The 18,094-nt window shown below is 47.2% G+C and overlaps 1 protein-coding gene across 1 annotated transcript in view; it reads right to left on the bottom strand.

Annotated features, from left to right (window-relative positions):
• Positions 1-525: 525 nt before the first annotated feature.
• Positions 526-18,094, bottom strand: part of LOC144766634 (uncharacterized) — a 49,976-nt gene continuing 32,407 nt past the window's right edge. The window contains exons 4-6 of the mRNA XM_078650420.1: positions 14,014-14,451; positions 3,993-4,208; positions 526-865 (exon numbers count right to left, since the gene is read on the bottom strand). Coding sequence (XP_078506546.1) covers positions 608-865; positions 3,993-4,208; positions 14,014-14,451 — 912 coding nt within the window. The 3' untranslated portion in view covers positions 526-607. The remainder of the gene's footprint in view (positions 866-3,992; positions 4,209-14,013; positions 14,452-18,094) is intronic.

Raw genomic sequence — 18,094 nt, 5'->3', positions numbered from 1 at the left:
ATGCACTCTGCATTTATTATGCACTCTCTCTGCATTCTCTATGCACTCTGTACTCCATATGCACTCTGCATTACCTATGCACTCTCTAGGCACTGTCTATACATCCTGCACTCCCTATGCACTCTACACTCCCTATGCACTTTGCATTTTTAATGCACTCTGCACTTTCTATGCACTCCTTCTGGACTTTGCATTCCCTATGTACTCTGCACTGCCTATGCACTCCCTATGCACTCGTCATGCTCTATGCACTCCTTACTCTGTACTCCATTTGTTAAAGTTTGAGCTTTTGATAAATGGTGTTTTGTATTTTCTTTCAATTATGTGTAAAACGTTGATGTGTTTTACTTTACACATAAATGTGCAGTGCATTTATAATGCAATTATTTGCAGATGCACTTTGTATTACAATACAAGTTATTTGATAAAGCATGTTAGCATTTTGTTTAGAGATGTAATATATATATGATAGCACAGTAATATATATTTATGTACTTTGTTTATAAGAATGAAAGGACATGAAAAAAAGGTTATTATTTTTTTATTAAAGTATATATATTGACTTTTTATTACTTTTTATTAATGCAAAGTTTTGTGCAGTATTTTTTTAGGAAAGTATTTTGATGATGTATCCATTCTGGAAAATCACATTTACTGTTTTTGGTAGGTGTTCTATTAATGCTTCTTGCAAGTCATCAATGTCGGCTGGTATATTGAAGTAGTCCATTATAACTGTATTGTTTATGTCAGCGTTTTGACAGTTTTCAGCATTTTCTATTTGTATAGCAATAGTACAATGTTCTTGATTTGTTTTTTCTATTGCATATATTGTTAACGTAATTTCTTCTTGTGGTGGTTGTATTTTCTGTGGAGAAAAAAGAAATGAGTTAGTTGCTGTTTTCTGTTTTTTATTCTTTTTGTTGCCCTAAAGATAAAAATTTTTTTTTATAATTTGGTGCAAATGAAGTTAATACATGGTGAAGGTAATAGAAGTTAGCATTTATGAGAGTATATAGTAGTGCATAGGGAGTGCAGAGTGCATAGGGAGTGCATAGAGAGTGCATAAGAAGTGCAGAGTGCATAGGGAGTGCAGAGTGCATAGGGAGTGCAGAGTGCATAAAGAGTGCAGAGTGCATAAAGAGTGCAGAGTGCATAAAGAGTGCAGAGTGCATGCAGAGTGCATAAAGAGTGCAGAGTGCATAAAGAGTGCAGAGTGCATAAAGAGTGCAGAGTGCATAAAGAGTGCAGAGTGCATAAAGAGTGCAGAGTGCATATAGAGTGCAGAGTGCATATAGAGTGCAGAGTGCATAAAGAGTGCAGAGTGCATATAGAGTGCAGAGTGCATAAAGAGTGCAGAGTGCATAAAGAGTGCAGAGTGCATAAAGAGTGCAGAGTGCATAAAGAGTGCAGAGTGCATAAAGAGTGCAGAGTGCATATAGAGTGCAGAGTGCATAAAGAGTGCAGAGTGCATAAAGAGTGCAGAGTGCATTAAGAGTGCAGAGTGCATTAAGAGTGCATAAAGAGTGCAGAGTGCATAAAGAGTGCAGAGTGCATAAAGAGTGCAGAGTGCATAAAGAGTGCAGAGTGCATATAGAGTGCAGAGTGCATAAAGAGTGCAGAGTGCATAAAGAGTGCAGAGTGCATTAAGAGTGCAGAGTGCATTAAGAGTGCAGAGTGCATAAAGAGTGCAGAGTGCATAAAGAGTGCAGAGTGAATAAAGAGTGCAGAGTGCATAAAGAGTGCAGAGTGCATAAAGAGTGCAGAGTGCATATAGAGTGCAGAGTGCATAAAGAGTGCAGAGTGCATATAGAGTGCAGAGTGCATAAAGAGTGCAGAGTGCATTAAGAGTGCAGAGTGCATAAAGAGTGCAGAGTGCATAAAGAGTGCAGAGTGCAGAGTGCATAAAGAGTGCAGAGTGCATAAAGAGTGCAGAGTGCATAAAGAGTGCAGAGTGCATATAGAGTGCAGAGTGCATAAAGAGTGCAGAGTGCATAAAGAGTGCAGAGTGCATTAAGAGTGCAGAGTGCATTAAGAGTGCAGAGTGCATTAAGAGTGCAGAGTGCATTAAGAGTGCAGAGTGCATAAAGAGTGCAGAGTGCATAAAGAGTGCAGAGTGCATAAAGAGTGCAGAGCATAAAGAGTGCAGAGTGCATAAAGAGTGCAGAGCATAAAGAGTGCATAAAGAGTGCAGAGTGCATAAAGAGTGCAGAGTGCATAAAGAGTGCAGAGTGCATAAAGAGTGCAGACTGCATAGGGAGTGCAAAGTGCATAGGGAGTGCAGAGTGCATAGGGAGTGCAGAGTGCATAGGGAGTGCAGAGTGCATAGGGAGTGCAGAGTGCATAGGGAGTGCAGAGTGCATAGGGAGTGCAGAGTGCATATGGAGTGCAGAGTGCATAGGGAGTGCAGAGTGCATAAAGAGTGCAGAGTGCATAAAGAGTGCAGAGTGCATAAAGAGTGCAGAGTGCATAAAGAGTGCAGAGTGCATAAAGAGTGCAGAGTGCATAAAGAGTGCAGAGTGCATAAAGAGTGCAGAGTGCATAAAGAGTGCATAAAGAGTGCAGAGTGCATAAAGAGTGCAGAGTGCATAAAGAGTGCAGAGTGCATAAAGAGTGCAGAGTGCATAAAGAGTGCAGAGTGCATAAAGAGTGCAGAGTGCATAAAGAGTGCATAAAGAGTGGGGAGTGCAGAGTGCATAGGGAGTGCAGAGTGCATAGGGAGTGCAGAGTGCATAGGGAGTGCAGAGTGCATAGGGAGTGCAGAGTGCATAGGGAGTGCAGAGTGCATAGGGAGTGCAGAGTGCATAGGGAGTGCAGAGTGCATAAAGAGTGCAGAGTGCATAAAGAGTGCAGAGTGCATAAAGAGTGCAGAGTGCATAAAGAGTGCAGAGTGCATAAAGAGTGCAGAGCATAAAGAGTGCATAAAGAGTGCAGAGTGCATAAAGAGTGCAGAGTGCATAAAGAGTGCAGAGTGCATAAAGAGTGCAGAGTGCATAAAGAGTGCAGAGTGCATAAAGAGTGCAGAGTGCATAAAGAGTGCATAAAGAGTGCAGAGTGCATAAAGAGTGCAGAGTGCATAAAGAGTGCAGAGTGCATAAAGAGTGCATAAAGAGTGCAGAGTGCATAGGGAGTGCAGAGTGCATAGGGAGTGCAGAGTGCATAGGGAGTGCAGAGTGCATAGGGAGTGCAGAGTGCATAGGGAGTGCAGAGTGCATAAAGAGTGCAGAGTGCATAAAGAGTGCAGAGTGCATAAAGAGTGCAGAGTGAATAAAGAGTGCATAAAGAGTGCAGAGTGCATAGGGAGTGCAGAGTGCATAGGGAGCGCAGAGTGCATAGGGAGCGCAGAGTGCATAGGGAGCGCAGAGTGCATAGGGAGCGCAGAGTGCATAGGGAGCGCAGAGTGCATAGGGAGCGCAGAGTGCATAGGGAGCGCAGAGTGCATAAAGAGTGCATAGGAAGTGCAGAGTGCATAAAGAGTGCAGAGTGCATAAAGAGTGCAGAGCATAAAGAGTGCATAAAGAGTGCAGAGTGCATAAAGAGTGCAGAGTGCATAAAGAGTGCAGAGTGCATAAAGAGTGCAGAGTGCATAGGAAGTGCAGAGTGCATAAAGAGTGCAGAGTGCATAAAGAGTGCAGAGTGCATAAAGAGTGCAGAGCATAAAGAGTGCATAAAGAGTGCAGAGTGCATAAAGAGTGCAGAGTGCATAAAGAGTGCAGAGTGCATAAAGAGTGCAGAGTGCATAAAGAGTGCAGAGCGTGCAGAGTGCATAAAGAGTGCAGAGTGCATAGGGAGTGCAGAGTGCATAGGGAGTGCAGAGTGCATAGGGAGTGCAGAGTGCATAGGGAGTGCAGAGTGCATAGGGAGTGCATAGGGAGTGCAGAGTGCATAGGGAGTGCATAGGGACTAGAAATTGATCATAGAGCTATAGTTGTATATAGTAATGAGTAAGTAGCAAAATTAGTAGTAGTGTGTTATTAATAAATAGTTTTACTTACTTGAAATTGCGTATTCCGTGTTGTATTTAACATTTTATTATTCTGAAATTCGTGCACTGATAAGTGAGTTATTTTGACGTAGGAGCCGATTTGTATTTGGAAATCTGCGGCATCTCTCCAAAGTGTTATTTTGATTGAGTCAGTTGTATCGTTTACTGTAATTGATTTAAGTTTTGTTTCCTGCCCAGCAACCAAAATATTTTTTGTTTCTTCTTCCTGTAAGACAAATCGAAATATTTAGTGTGGTGTGACAGAGTGTGGGAGTGACAGAGTGTGGGAGAGCGACAGAGTGGGGGAGAGCGACAGAGTGGGGGAGAGCGACAGAGTGGGGGAGAGCGACAGAGTGGGGGAGAGCGACAGAGTGGGGGAGAGCGACAGAGTGGGGGAGGGACAGAGTGGGGGAGGGACAGAGTGGGAGTGTGGGAGCGACAGAGTGGGAGTGTACGAGCAACCGAGTGTGGGAGCGACAGTGTGTGGGAGTGTCAGAGTGAGAGTGTGTGAGCGACAGAGTGTGGGAGCAACAGAATGACAGAGGGTGGAAGTGTAGTAGCGACACTGTCGCTCCCACACTCTGTCGCTCCCACACTCTCACAGTTTGTTGCTCCCACACTGTGGGAGTGACAGAGTGTGGGAGTGTAGTAGCGACACTGTTGCTCCTACAGTCTGTCGCTCCCACAGTCCCAGAGTGGGAGTGTGGGAGCGACAGAGTGTGGGAGTGTATTAGCGACACTGTCGCTCCCACACTCTGACGCTCCCGCACTATGTCACTCCCACACTGGGAGCGACAGTGTGGGAGCGACAGTGTCGCTACTATATTTCCACACTTTGTTGCTCCTGCACTCTGTTGCTCCCACAGTGTTGGAGCGACACAGAGTGTGGGAGCGACAGAGTGTGGGAGCAACAGACTGGGAGTGTGGGAGCAACAGAGTGTGGGAGCAATAGTGGCGCTACTACACTCCCACACTCTGTCACTCCCACTCTGTCGCTCCCAGACTGTGGGAGTAACAGACTGTGCGAGTGTGGAAGTGACAGAGTGTGGGAGCGACAAAGTGACAGTGTGGGAGTGTAGTAGCAACACTGTTGCTCCCACACTTTGTTGCTCCCACACTCGATCGCTCCCACACTGTGGGAGCGAGTGTTGCTACTACACTCCCACAGTCTGTCACTTTGTTGCTCCCATACTCTGTCGCTCCTACACTCTGTCATTTCCACACTCGCAGTCTGTTGCTCCCACACTGTGGGAGCAATAGAGTGACAGAGTGTGGGAGTGTAGTAGCGACACTGTGTGTGAGTGATAGTGTGGGAGCGGCAGAGTGTGGGAGCAAGTGTCGCTACTACACTCCCACACTCTGTCGCTTTCACACTCCTAGTCTTGTTCCCACACTCCCACAGTCTGTCGCTCCCACACTCGGTTTGTTGCTTCCACACTGTGGGAGCGACAGAGTGCGGGAGCGGCAGAGTGTGGTAGCGAAAGTGCCGCTACTACACTCCCACACTCTGTTGCTCTTAGAGTGTGGGAGCGACAGACTGTGAGAGTGTGGGAGCAAATGACTGAGTGTGGGAGCGACAGTGTGGGACTTTTTTGCTACTACACTCCCACATTCTGTTGCTTTCACACTCCCAGTCTGTTGTTTCCACACTCCCACAGTCTGTCGCTCCCACACTCTCAGTTTGTTGCTCCCACACTGTGGGAGCTATGGAGTGTCGGAGCGACAGAGTGTGGGAGCGACAGGGTCGCTACTACACTCCCACCCTTTGTCATTCTGTTGCTCCCACACTCTGGGAGCGACAGAGTGTGGGAGCAATAGAGTGACAGAGTGTGGGAGTGTAGTAGCGACAATGTCGCTCCTACAGTGTGGGAGTGATAGAGTGCGGGAGTGGCAGAGTGTGGGAGCGACAGTGTCGCTACTATACTCCCACTCTGTTGATCCTGCACTTTGTTGTTTCCACAGTGTGGGAGTGTGGGAGCGACAGAGTGTGGGAGCGACAGAGTGTGGGAGTGACAGACTGGGAGTGTGGGAGCAACAGACTGGGAGTGTGGGAGCGACAGAGTGTGGGAGCAATAGTGTCGCTCCCACACTCTGTTGCTTTCACACTCCCAGTCTGTTGTTCCCACACTCCCAGTCTGTCACTCCCACACTCTGTTGCTCCCACACTCCCACAGTCTGTTGCTTCCACAGTGTGGGAGTGACAAAGTGCAGGATCAACAGAGTGTGGGAGTATAGTAGCGACACTGTCGCTGCCACACTCTGCCACTCCCGCACTCTATTACTCCCACACTGTAGGAGCGACATTGTCGCTACTACATTCCCACACTCTGTCACTCTATTGCTCCCACACTCTGTCGCTCCCAGAGTGTGGTAGCAACAGAATGACAGAGGGTGGGAGTGTAGTAGCGACCCTGTCGCTCCCACACTCTGTCGCTCCGACACTCCGTCGCTCACAGTGTGGGAGCAACAAACTGTGAGAGTGTGGGAGCAACAGACTGTGGGAGTGTGGAAACAACAGACTGGGAGTGTGAAAGCGACAGAGTGTGGGAGTGACAGAGTGTGGGAGCGACAAAGTGACAGTGTGGGAGTGTAGTAGCAACACTGTTGCTCCCTCACTCTGTTGCTCCAACACTCGATCGCTCCCACACTGTGGGAGCGACAGTGTTGCTACTACACTTCCACACTCTGTCACTTTGTTGCTCCCATACTCTGTCGCTCCCACACTTTGTCATTTCCACACTCGCAGTCTGTTGCTCTCACACTCTGGGAGCGACAGAGTGTGGGAGCAATAGAGTGACAGAGTGTGGGAGTGTAGTAGCGACACTGTGTGTGAGTGAGAGTGCGGGAGCGGCAGAGTGTGGGAGCGAGTGTCGCTACTACACTCCTACACTCTGTTGCTCCCAGAGTGTGGGAGCAACAGACTGTGGGAGTGTGGGAGCAACAGACTGGGAGTGTGGGAGCGACAGTGTGGGAGCAAGTGTCGCTACTACACTCCCACACTCTGTCACTCCCACACTCTGCCGCTTTCACACTCCCAGTCTGTTGTTTCCACACTCCCACAGTCTGTCGCTCCCCCAGTCTGTTGCTCCCACACTCTGGGAGCGACAGAGTGTGGGAGCAATAGAGTGACAGAGTGTGGAAGTGTAGTAGCAACACTATTGCTTCCACAGTGTGTGAGTGATAGAGCGAAAGTGTCGCTACTACACTCCCACACTCTGTTGCTCCCAGAGTGTGGGAGCGACAGACTGTGGGAGTGTGGGAGCAACAGACTGTGGGAGTGTGGGAGCGACAGTGTGGGAGCAAGTGTCGCTACTACACTCCCACACTCTGTCACTCTCACACTCCTAGTCTGTTGTTCCCACACTCCCACAGTCTGTCGCTTTCACACTCGGTTTGTTGCTTCCACACTGTGGGAGCGACAGAGTGCGGGAGCGGCAGAGTGTGGGAGCGAAAGTGCCGCTACTACACTCCCACACTCTGTTGCTCCCAGAGTGTGGGAGCGACAGACTGTGGGAGTGTGGGAGCAAATGACTGGGAGTGTGGGAGCAACAGTGTGGGACTTTTTTGCTACTACACTCCCACATTCCGTCGCTTTCACACTCCCAGTCTGTTGTTTCCACACTCCCACAGTCTGTCGCTCCCCCAGTCTGTTGCTCCCACACTCTGGGAGCGACAGAGTGTGGGAGCAATAGAGTGACAGAGTGTGGAAGTGTAGTAGCAACACTATCGCTCCCATAGTGTGTGAGTGATAGAGCGAAAGTGTCGCTACTACACTCCCACACTCTGTTGCTCCCAGAGTGTGGGAGCAACAGACTGTGGGAGTGTGGGAGCAACAGACTGGGAGTGTGGGAGCGACAGTGTGGGAGCAAGTGTCGCTACTACACTCCCACACTCTGTCACTCCCACACTCCTAGTCTGTTGTTCCCACACTCCCACAGTCTGTCGCTCCCACACTCGGTTTGTTGCTTCCACACTGTGGGAGCGACAGAGTGCGGGAGCGGCAGAGTGTGGGAGCGAAAGTGCCGCTACTACACTCCCACACTCTGTTGCTCCCAGAGTGTGGGAGCGACAGACTGTGGGAGTGTGGGAGCAAATGACTGGGAGTGTGGGAGCAACAGTGTGGGACTTTTTTGCTACTACACTCCCACATTCCGTCGCTTTCACACTCCCAGTCTGTTGTTTCCACACTCCCACAGTCTGTCGCTCCCCCAGTCTGTTGCTCCCACACTCTGGGAGCGACAGAGTGTGGGAGCAATAGAGTGACAGAGTGTGGAAGTGTAGTAGCAACACTATCGCTCCCATAGTGTGTGAGTGATAGAGCGAAAGTGTCGCTACTATACTCCCACACTCTGTTGCTCCCAGAGTGTGGGAGCAACAGACTGGGAGTGTGGGAGCGACAGTGTGGGAGCAAGTGTCGCTACTACACTCCCACACTCTGTTGCTCCCAGAGTGTGGGAGCGACAGACTGTGGGAGTGTGGGAGCAAATGACTGGGAGTGTGGGAGCAACAGTGTGGGACTTTTTTGCTACTACACTCCCACATTCCGTCGCTTTCACACTCCCAGTCTGTTGTTTCCACACTCCCACAGTCTGTCGCTCCCCCAGTGTTGCTCCCACACTCTGGGAGCGACAAAGTGTGGGAGCAATAGAGTGACAGAGTGTGGAAGTGTAGTAGCAACACTATCGCTCCCATAGTGTGTGAGTGATAGAGCGAAAGTGTCGCTACTACACTCCCACACTCTGTTGCTCCCAGAGTGTGGGAGCAACAGACTGTGGGAGTGTGGGAGCAACAGACTGGGAGTGTGGGAGCGACAGTGTGGGAGCAAGTGTCGCTACGACACTCCCACACTCTGTCACTCCCACACTCCTAGTCTGTTGTTCCCACACTCCCACAGTCTGTCGCTCCCACACTCGGTTTGTTGCTTCCACACTGTGGGAGCGACAGAGTGCGGGAGCTAGAGTGTGGGACCGAAAGTGCCGCTACTACACTCCCACACTCTGTTGCTCCCAGAGTGTGGGAGCGACAGACTGTGGGAGTGTGGGAGCAAATGACTGGGAGTGTGGGAGCGACAGTGTGGGAGCAAGTGTCGCTACTACACTCCCACACTCTGTCGCTTTCACACTCCCAGTCTGTTGTTTCCACACTCCCACAGTCTGTCGCTCCCCCAGTCTGTTGCTCCCACACTCTGGGAGCGACAGAGTGTGGGAGCAATAGAGTGACAGAGTGTGGAAGTGTAGTAGCAACACTATCGCTCCCATAGTGTGTGAGTGATAGAGCGAAAGTGTCGCTACTACACTCCCACACTCTGTTGCTCCCAGAGTGTGGGAGCAACAGACTGGGAGTGTGGGAGCGACAGTGTGGGAGCAAGTGTCGCTACTACACTCCCACACTCTGTTGCTCCCAGAGTGTGGGAGCAACAGACTGTGGGAGTGTGGGAGCAACAGACTGGGAGTGTGGGAGCGACAGTGTGGGAGCAAGTGTCGCTACTACACTCCCACACTCTGTCACTCCCACACTCCTAGTCTGTTGTTCCCACACTCCCACAGTCTGTCGCTCCCACACTCGCTTTGTTGCTTCCACACTGTGGGAGCGACAGAGTGCGGGAGCTAGAGTGTGGGAGCGAAAGTGCCGCTACTACACTCCCACACTCTGTTGCTCCCAGAGTGTGGGAGCGACAGACTGTGGGAGTGTGGGAGCAAATGACTGGGAGTGTGGGAGCGACAGTGTGGGAGCAAGTGTCGCTACTACACTCCCACACTCTGTCGCTTTCACACTCCCAGTCTGTTGTTTCCACACTCCCACAGTCTGTCGCTCCCCCAATCTGTTGCTCCCACACTCTGGGAGCGACAGAGTGTGGGAGCAATAGAGTGACAGAGTGTGGAAGTGTAGTAGCAACACTATCGCTCCCATAGTGTGTGAGTGATAGAGCGAAAGTGTCGCTACTACACTCCCACACTCTGTTGCTCCCAGAGTGTGGGAGCAACAGACTGGGAGTGTGGGAGCGACAGTGTGGGAGCAAGTGTCGCTACTACACTCCCACACTCAGTTGCTCCCAGTGTGGGAGCGACAGACTGTGGGAGTGTGGGAGCAACAGACTAGGAGTGTGGGAGCGACAGTGTGGGAGCAAGTGTCGCTACTACACTCCCACACTCTGTCGCTTTCACACTCCCAGTCTGTTGTTTCCACACTCCCACAGTCTGTCGCTCCCCCAGTCTGTTGCTCCCACACTCTGGGAGCGACAGAGTGTGGGAGCAATAGAGTGACAGAGTGTGGAAGTGTAGTAGCAACACTATTGCTTCCACAGTGTGTGAGTGATAGAGCGAAAGTGTCGCTACTACACTCCCACACTCTGTTGCTCCCAGAGTGTGGGAGCGACAGACTGTGGGAGTGTGGGAGCAACAGACTGGGAGTGTGGGAGCGACAGTGTGGGAGCAAGTGTCGCTACTACACTCCCACACTCTGTCGCTTTCACACTCCCTGTCTGTTGTTTCCACACTCCCACAGTCTGTCGCTCCCCCAGTCTGTTGCTCCCACACTCTGGGAGCGACAGAGTGTGGGAGCAATAGAGTGACAGAGTGTGGAAGTGTAGTAGCAACACTATCGCTCCCATAGTGTGTGAGTGATAGAGCGAAAGTGTCGCTACTACACTCCCACACTCTGTTGCTCCCAGAGTGTGGGAGCAACAGACTGGGAGTGTGGGAGCGACAGTGTGGGAGCAAGTGTCGCTACTACACTCCCACACTCTGTTGCTCCCAGAGTGTGGGAGCAACAGACTGTGGGAGTGTGGGAGCAACAGTCTGGGAGTGTGGGAGCGACAGTGTGGGAGCAAGTGTCGCTACTACACTCCCACACTCTGTCACTCCCACACTCCTAGTCTGTTGTTCCCACACTCCCACAGTCTGTCGCTCCCACACTCGGTTTGTTGCTTCCACACTGTGGGAGCGACAGAGTGCGGGAGCTAGAGTGTGGGAGCGAAAGTGCCGCTACTACACTCCCACACTCTGTTGCTCCCAGAGTGTGGGAGCGACAGACTGTGGGAGTGTGGGAGCAAATGACTGGGAGTGTGGGAGCGACAGTGTGGGAGCAAGTGTCGCTACTACACTCCCACACTCTGTCGCTTTCACACTCCCAGTCTGTTGTTTCCACACTCCCACAGTCTGTCGCTCCCCCAATCTGTTGCTCCCACACTCTGGGAGCGACAGAGTGTGGGAGCAATAGAGTGACAGAGTGTGGAAGTGTAGTAGCAACACTATCGCTCCCATAGTGTGTGAGTGATAGAGCGAAAGTGTCGCTACTACACTCCCACACTCTGTTGCTCCCAGAGTGTGGGAGCAACAGACTGGGAGTGTGGGAGCGACAGTGTGGGAGCAAGTGTCGCTACTACACTCCCACACTCAGTTGCTCCCAGAGTGTGGGAGCGACAGACTGTGGGAGTGTGGGAGCAACAGACTAGGAGTGTGGGAGCGACAGTGTGGGAGCAAGTGTCGCTACTACACTCCCACACTCTGTCGCTTTCACACTCCCAGTCTGTTGTTTCCACACTCCCACAGTCTGTCGCTCCCCCAGTCTGTTGCTCCCACACTCGGTTTGTTGCTTCCACACTGTGGGAGCGACAGAGTGCGGGAGCGCCAGAGTGTGGGAGCGAAAGTGCCGCTACTACACTCCCACACTCTGTTGCTCCCAGAGTGTGGGAGCGACAGACTGTGGGAGTGTGGGAGCAAATGACTGGGAGTGTGGGAGCGACAGTGTGGGACTTTTTTGCTACTACACTCCCACATTCCGTCGCTTTCACACTCCCAGTCTGTTGTTTCCACACTCCCACAGTCTGTCGCTCCCCCAGTCTGTTGCTCCCACACTCTGGGAGCGACAGAGTGTGGGAGCAATAGAGTGACAGAGTGTGGAAGTGTAGTAGCAACACTATCGCTCCCATAGTGTGTGAGTGATAGAGCGAAAGTGTCGCTACTACACTCCCACACTCTGTTGCTCCCAGAGTGTGGGAGCAACAGACTGGGAGTGTGGGAGCGACAGTGTGGGAGCAAGTGCCGCTACTACACTCCCACACTCAGTTGCTCCCAGAGTGTGGGAGCGACAGACTGTGGGAGCAACAGACTGGGAGTGTGGGAGCGACAGTGTGGGAGCATGTGTCGCTACTACACTCCCACACTCTGTTGCTCCCAGAGTGTGGGAGCGACAGACTGTGGGAGTGTGGGAGCAACAGACTGGGAGTGTGGGAGCGACAGTGTGGGAGCAAGTGTCGCTACTACACTCCCACACTATGTCACTCCCACACTCTGTCGCTTTCACACTCCCAGTCTGTTGTTTCCACACTCCCACAGTCTGTCGCTCCCCCAGTCTGTTGCTCCCACACTCTGGGAGCGACAGAGTGTGGGAGCAATAGAGTGACAGAGTGTGGAAGTGTAGTAGCAACACTATCGCTCCCACAGTGTGTGAGTGATAGAGCGAAAGTGTCGCTACTACACTCCCACACTCTGTTGCTCCCAGAGTGTGGGAGCGACAGACTGTGGGAGTGTGGGAGCAACAGACTGGGAGTGTGGGAGCGACAGTGTGGGAGCAAGTGTCGCTACTACACTCCCACACTCTGTCGCTTTCACACTCCCAGTCTGTTGTTTCCACACTCCCACAGTCTGTCGCTCCCCCAGTCTGTTGCTCCCACACTCTGGGAGCGACAGAGTGTGGGAGCAATAGAGTGACAGAGTGTGGAAGTGTAGTAGCAACACTATCGCTCCCACAGTGTGTGAGTGATAGAGCGAAAGTGTCGCTACTACACTCCCACACTCTGTTGCTCCCAGAGTGTGGGAGCGACAGACTGTGGGAGTATGGGAGCAACAGACTGGGAGTGTGGGAGCGACAGTGTGGGAGCAAGTGTCGCTACTACACTCCCACACTCCGTCGCTTTCACACTCCTAGTCTGTTGTTCCCACACTCCCACAGTCTGTCGCTTTCACACTCGGTTTGTTGCTTCCACACTGTGGGAGCGACAGAGTGCGGGAGCGGCAGAGTGTGGGAGCGAAAGTGCCGCTACTACACTCCCACACTCTGTTGCTCCCAGAGTGTGGGAGCGACAGACTGTGGGAGTGTGGGAGCAAATGACTGGGAGTGTGGGAGCAACAGTGTGGGACTTTTTTGCTACTACACTCCCACATTCCGTCGCTTTCACACTCCCAGTCTGTTGTTTCCACACTCCCACAGTCTGTCGCTCCCCCAGTCTGTTGCTCCCACACTCTGGGAGCGACAGAGTGTGGGAGCGACAGAGTGTGGGAGCGACAGGGTCGCTACTACACTCCCACCCTCTGTCATTCTGTTGCTCCCACACTCTGGGAGCGACAGCGTGTGGGAGCAATAGAGTGACAGAGTGTGGGAGTGTAGTAGCGACAATGTCGCTCCTACAGTGTGGGAGTGATAGAGTGCGGGAGTGGCAGAGTGTGGGAGCTACTATACTCCCACTCTGTTGATCCTGCACTTTGTGGTTTCTACAGTGTGGGAGCGACAGAGTGTGGGAGCGACAGACTGGGAGGGTGGGAGCAACAGACTGGGAGGGTGGGAGCGACAGAGTGTGGGAGCAATAGTGTCGCTCCCACACTCTGTTGCTTTCACACTCCCAGTCTGTTGTTCCCACACTCCCAGTCTGTCGCTTCCACACGCTCACAGTTTGTTGCTCCCACACTGTGGCAGTGACAGAGTGTGGGAGTGTAGTAGCGACACTGTTGCTCCCACAGTCTGTCGCTCCCACAGTCTGTCGCTCTTACACTCGCAGTTTGTTGCGCCCACACTCCCCCAGTCTGTCTCTCCCACACTCCCAGTTTGTCCCTCCCACACTCTGGGAGCGACAGAGTGTGGGAGTGACAGTGTGGGAGTGACAGAGTGTGGGAGTGACAGTGTTTGAGGAAGTGTCTTTGTGAAAGATTGTTGTTTTTTTGTGTGAAAGTGTGTGCGCGAATGAGTTTGTGCGAAGAGTGTGTGTTAAAGATAGTTTTGGAAAGGGTGTGTGTAAAGATTGTGTATGAGCTTACTTCAGTAATTGTTCCTGATATGCTCATTAATGTGCGTAATTTTGCTCCTTTGACAGTTTTTATTGGTGAAATAGGTGGAGCAGGTGGTTGTAGAATATTTTCCGCTTCCTGCAATATTTCCGGAGATATAGTGAAGGGTTTTAATCTTGCTATCTTAGTTTGCTTTGTGATGATGACGACATTGTTTTTAGTTAGGAAATTCCGAATTATTATTGCATTTCCTTCTTTTGTTTGTTGATAAAAGTCTTCATTGTAGCATGTTGCTTTGATGGAAGCACTGTGATCAGCTAGAGCAAGGTGATATAATACTCTGTCCTCTTGTTTTGCGTTTTTATAGTTTGTTTTTGTTGAACATTTCACAACGTTCGCTCTGATGGATTTTTGGTAAGGTTTGCTTTCGGCTTCTTTCATTTGTTTAAGTTCTTCTATGGAAATCATCTGAAATGAGAGTAAATGTTAGTACACATTCTGGACATGTTTTCCCCTTTGTAATTAGCTGGAATAAAAGCACATGTTAAAGGAGATTGTTTGCATTTAAACTGCTACCCATAATGCTTTGTGATCACTATAATATGATTCTAATGTACCATAGTGCATTACATCTACATTAGTATAGATATGGTCTAATGTTGAATTGTAGTCTGTTGTGTATTGTTGTACTTTTTGCTGACATTGAAATTGTTCTAGCATATATTCTAATAGCAAAGTTGTGTTTAGTGTTCTTTGTGTTAAATCTATGTTGAAGTCTCCCATGATTACATATTTATAATTTGGATAAAAGTTGAGTATGGTAGTTAAATCGTGTAATAATGTTTGTAGACTTACATGTGGTGGTTTGTATAGTGTAACAAATAAGTAGTCACAATTATTAAGATGCTGAGTGAAATATAAAAAGTCGATTTCATGTAGTGTTTTATATATTGGTAATAAGCAAATGTTTTTTCTGTAATAAATGGCAATTCCATGTTTTGTTTGCTGATTGTGAAATTTATCAAATATTACTAGATGATATTGTTCTAGTAAGAAACTATTCATATCTGCTTTTCTAGTGGTATTTATCTCAGTGAGGCATATTATGTCGCTATTCATGATATTTTTGTCAGATTTTATAGCAGTGTAATTTCTTTGCAGAGATCTTATGTTATGCACAATTATGTTACAGTCTTCGTTATAGCACTCTAACTGTGGTACTGATATGTGCAATTGCATGTCTGTGCGTAAGCGTGTCATTTCTTCATGTACTTTTGGATGAACAGCTATTTTGTCTTGCTGGAAGTTTTTTACATATATGTTGGCTAATGATTTAGCTCTGCTTAAAGCTACGTAATGCAAATGATGTACTTTGCTATTGTTAAAGTGTATGTAAAGTGGTTCTATCGTTTCTCCCTGTGTCCTATGTATAGTACGTGCAGATGATTGGCGCAATGGGAATTGTTTGCGTATTATTGTTATATATTTCTGTGTAAATTGAAAATGTCGTGTTATAGCATGAATTGGTGTCCAATGAGGCAAAATGTTACTGTGATATATGTGTCTGTTTGCTTGTCTTGTTAGTTTTCCAACTGTTTCTTTATCAAATCTTATCCAAATTACACTTGGGCTGTTATTTATTGTTTCTACAAATTCCACTATTCCTGTTGCACCATTTGTTAATCCATCATTGACATGTATATTGCAAGTTAAGTCATATCTTAATTGTAATGCAATATGCAATATTGATGGCAGGCCCATTGTTTTAGTACTGTCTGCTGGTAACTTGTTTAGGATTTTTTTTTTTACTACTTCACTTAGGTCTGATGCAACTGTATCTATTGCTGTAGCTGTGTATACTGTGTATTGCGTTATATGTTCTAATAAAACTGCACTATTTATGTTATTCACTTCATTGTTAGTTCCCATAATATATGGTATAGTTTTGCGAATGTTTTCAGGTGGTTCTATTTCTCGTGTTTGTATCTCTCTTATATCTTCATTAGTTTGTTTTCCTTCTCTTAATCTGTTTAGTAGTTCTGCAAATGCTGAATCATTTTGTTGTCTTATGATTTTAGTTAACTCAAATAACTTAAAATGTGTTTGCCATAAATTGGTACTTACTGGCCTGTATGAATGTTTCGGATTGTCAAATATGTATGTGTCAAAAACTGGCTTTAATTGGTAAAAGTCTCCTATTGCTAAAATAGATATTCCACCAAAAGGGAGATTAGACATTTGTATTTCTTGTAGTCTATTATGTATGAAATTAAATACATTAGCTCCCACCATTGATATTTCATCTATTATTAGCAATTTTAGATGCATTAGCTCACTTTGTAGTCTACTTCTATTTTCATGAGTTAGCTGTTTATAAGTTAGTGTTTGTGAAATTGGTATTTTAAAGGTACTATGTAGTGTTTTGCCCTGAATGTTATATGCTGCTTTCCCTGTTGGAGCTGTAAGCAATACATATATGTTATCTGGGTTTTCTCCTGCTTTTGTATTGTAATAACGTACAAATGTTTGGTGAAGTGCTGTAATAAGGAAGCTTTTGCCTACTCCTGCACCACCAGTACAAAATGTGTAGCAGGGTGTTTCTTCTGTTTTAACCCAATGCAAATGATGATATATAAAGTTAAGTTGTTCTGCTGTAAGATTTTGCATTATACTGTCATATTGTTCTTTTGGCATTATGTTATTTGTTAGTGTTTCTTCTATACTTGTACTTCTAATGCCTAAATCAAATGATAGGTCATATAATGGCCTTTCATTATCTTGCATTTCATGGGATATGGAATCTTCTGCTTCACTATCTATTGGTGGTATTAACCCCTTCAGTGCTAATGACAAGGGTAACTCGTCATGTAGGGCCCATTGATTTCAATGGAAAGTCAATGGACCTACATGCACACCCCTTAGCAGCCAAGTGGTTAATGTATCTAATACACTGTTTTCATTGCTAGCAGTTGTTAGTTGTCTACAATGCTTATTATATTTATTATGATTACAGTCTACTGTGTCTTTAAGTTGGAGATAGCGTTCATAATATGTTTTGTTGTTATTAATTATTTGATTTTCATTTCGCCATGGGTAAAAAAGCATTAGCAATTCTCTATAGTAATTTTCTGAGTCATTTTTTACATTAAATCTGCAATAGCGAATTACTTTTGCTTTTTTTCTTTTTATGTAGTCTGTTTCGTCTGGTAAATTTATCTCCAGTTCTTCTTCATCTGAGCTATGGAAGTTATTTTCAGTAAGGAAATTGTCATGCCCTGTTTCTTGTTTTTTTTTACATTTTTTCTTTTCATTATACATAGATGCATAGTCAGCCAATGTACATGTTTCTAATTTATTAGGGCGTTTGCTGTACCTCACTATAACATTATCATATTGTATTTTACAAGATGTATCTGGTAACAAATTGATGGTTTCAAGGTCTTTTAATAAGTATGTACGCTTTCCATTAGGACTTGTATTAATAAATACAAAAGATCTTGAACTTTTCCGTAAAGGAATTTGAAGTATAAGATAGGCTGCTTCTTGTGCACTTATTTCACTACAGTTTAAAAATTTGTTACCAATATGCTTAAGTTGTTCTTTAATACTTGGATTGTGATGTACTTCTTTAGCTGCTTGGGCAATTAGTTTGCTCATTCCTCGCTGTGATTTACTTATATATGATACAATATACACAGCACATGCATATGCATCTAAAATGTATTGTATATCTATGTTTGCTTGCCATGCTTGCAAAATAGTTGGATTGTAGTTATTTATAAAGCATTCAGCTGGTGTCCTTTTTAGGAAAATAGTATTTTTTTGGATTATAGATCGTATACATAAAGTATATTGATTTAGATCTATGTCCATTGTATCTAAAAACTGTTCAAAAGTATAATTTTGGAATTCTTGGCTGTTTATAGTTAGATGTATTAGTTCAATTTGCTGTAAGAGCTCTGTATCTGTTTTGTCTAGTTCTATTGGTTCTAGGATAAAAGTTTCAGGCATTGGATATCTGGGATAATGATATTTGCATGTTCTTTTATGTTTGATACGGCAGTTTTTGGTATGGCCGTGTCTTTGTAGGGGTAGCAAAGACTGTATAGGT

This window comes from Lissotriton helveticus, chromosome 7, assembly GCF_964261635.1.
Source record: "Lissotriton helveticus chromosome 7, aLisHel1.1, whole genome shotgun sequence".
In the NCBI taxonomy this organism is placed as follows: domain Eukaryota; kingdom Metazoa; phylum Chordata; class Amphibia; order Caudata; family Salamandridae; genus Lissotriton; species Lissotriton helveticus.
The sequence above is the reverse complement of the archived record's forward strand: the minus strand, read 5'-3'. Positions and strand labels throughout refer to the sequence as shown.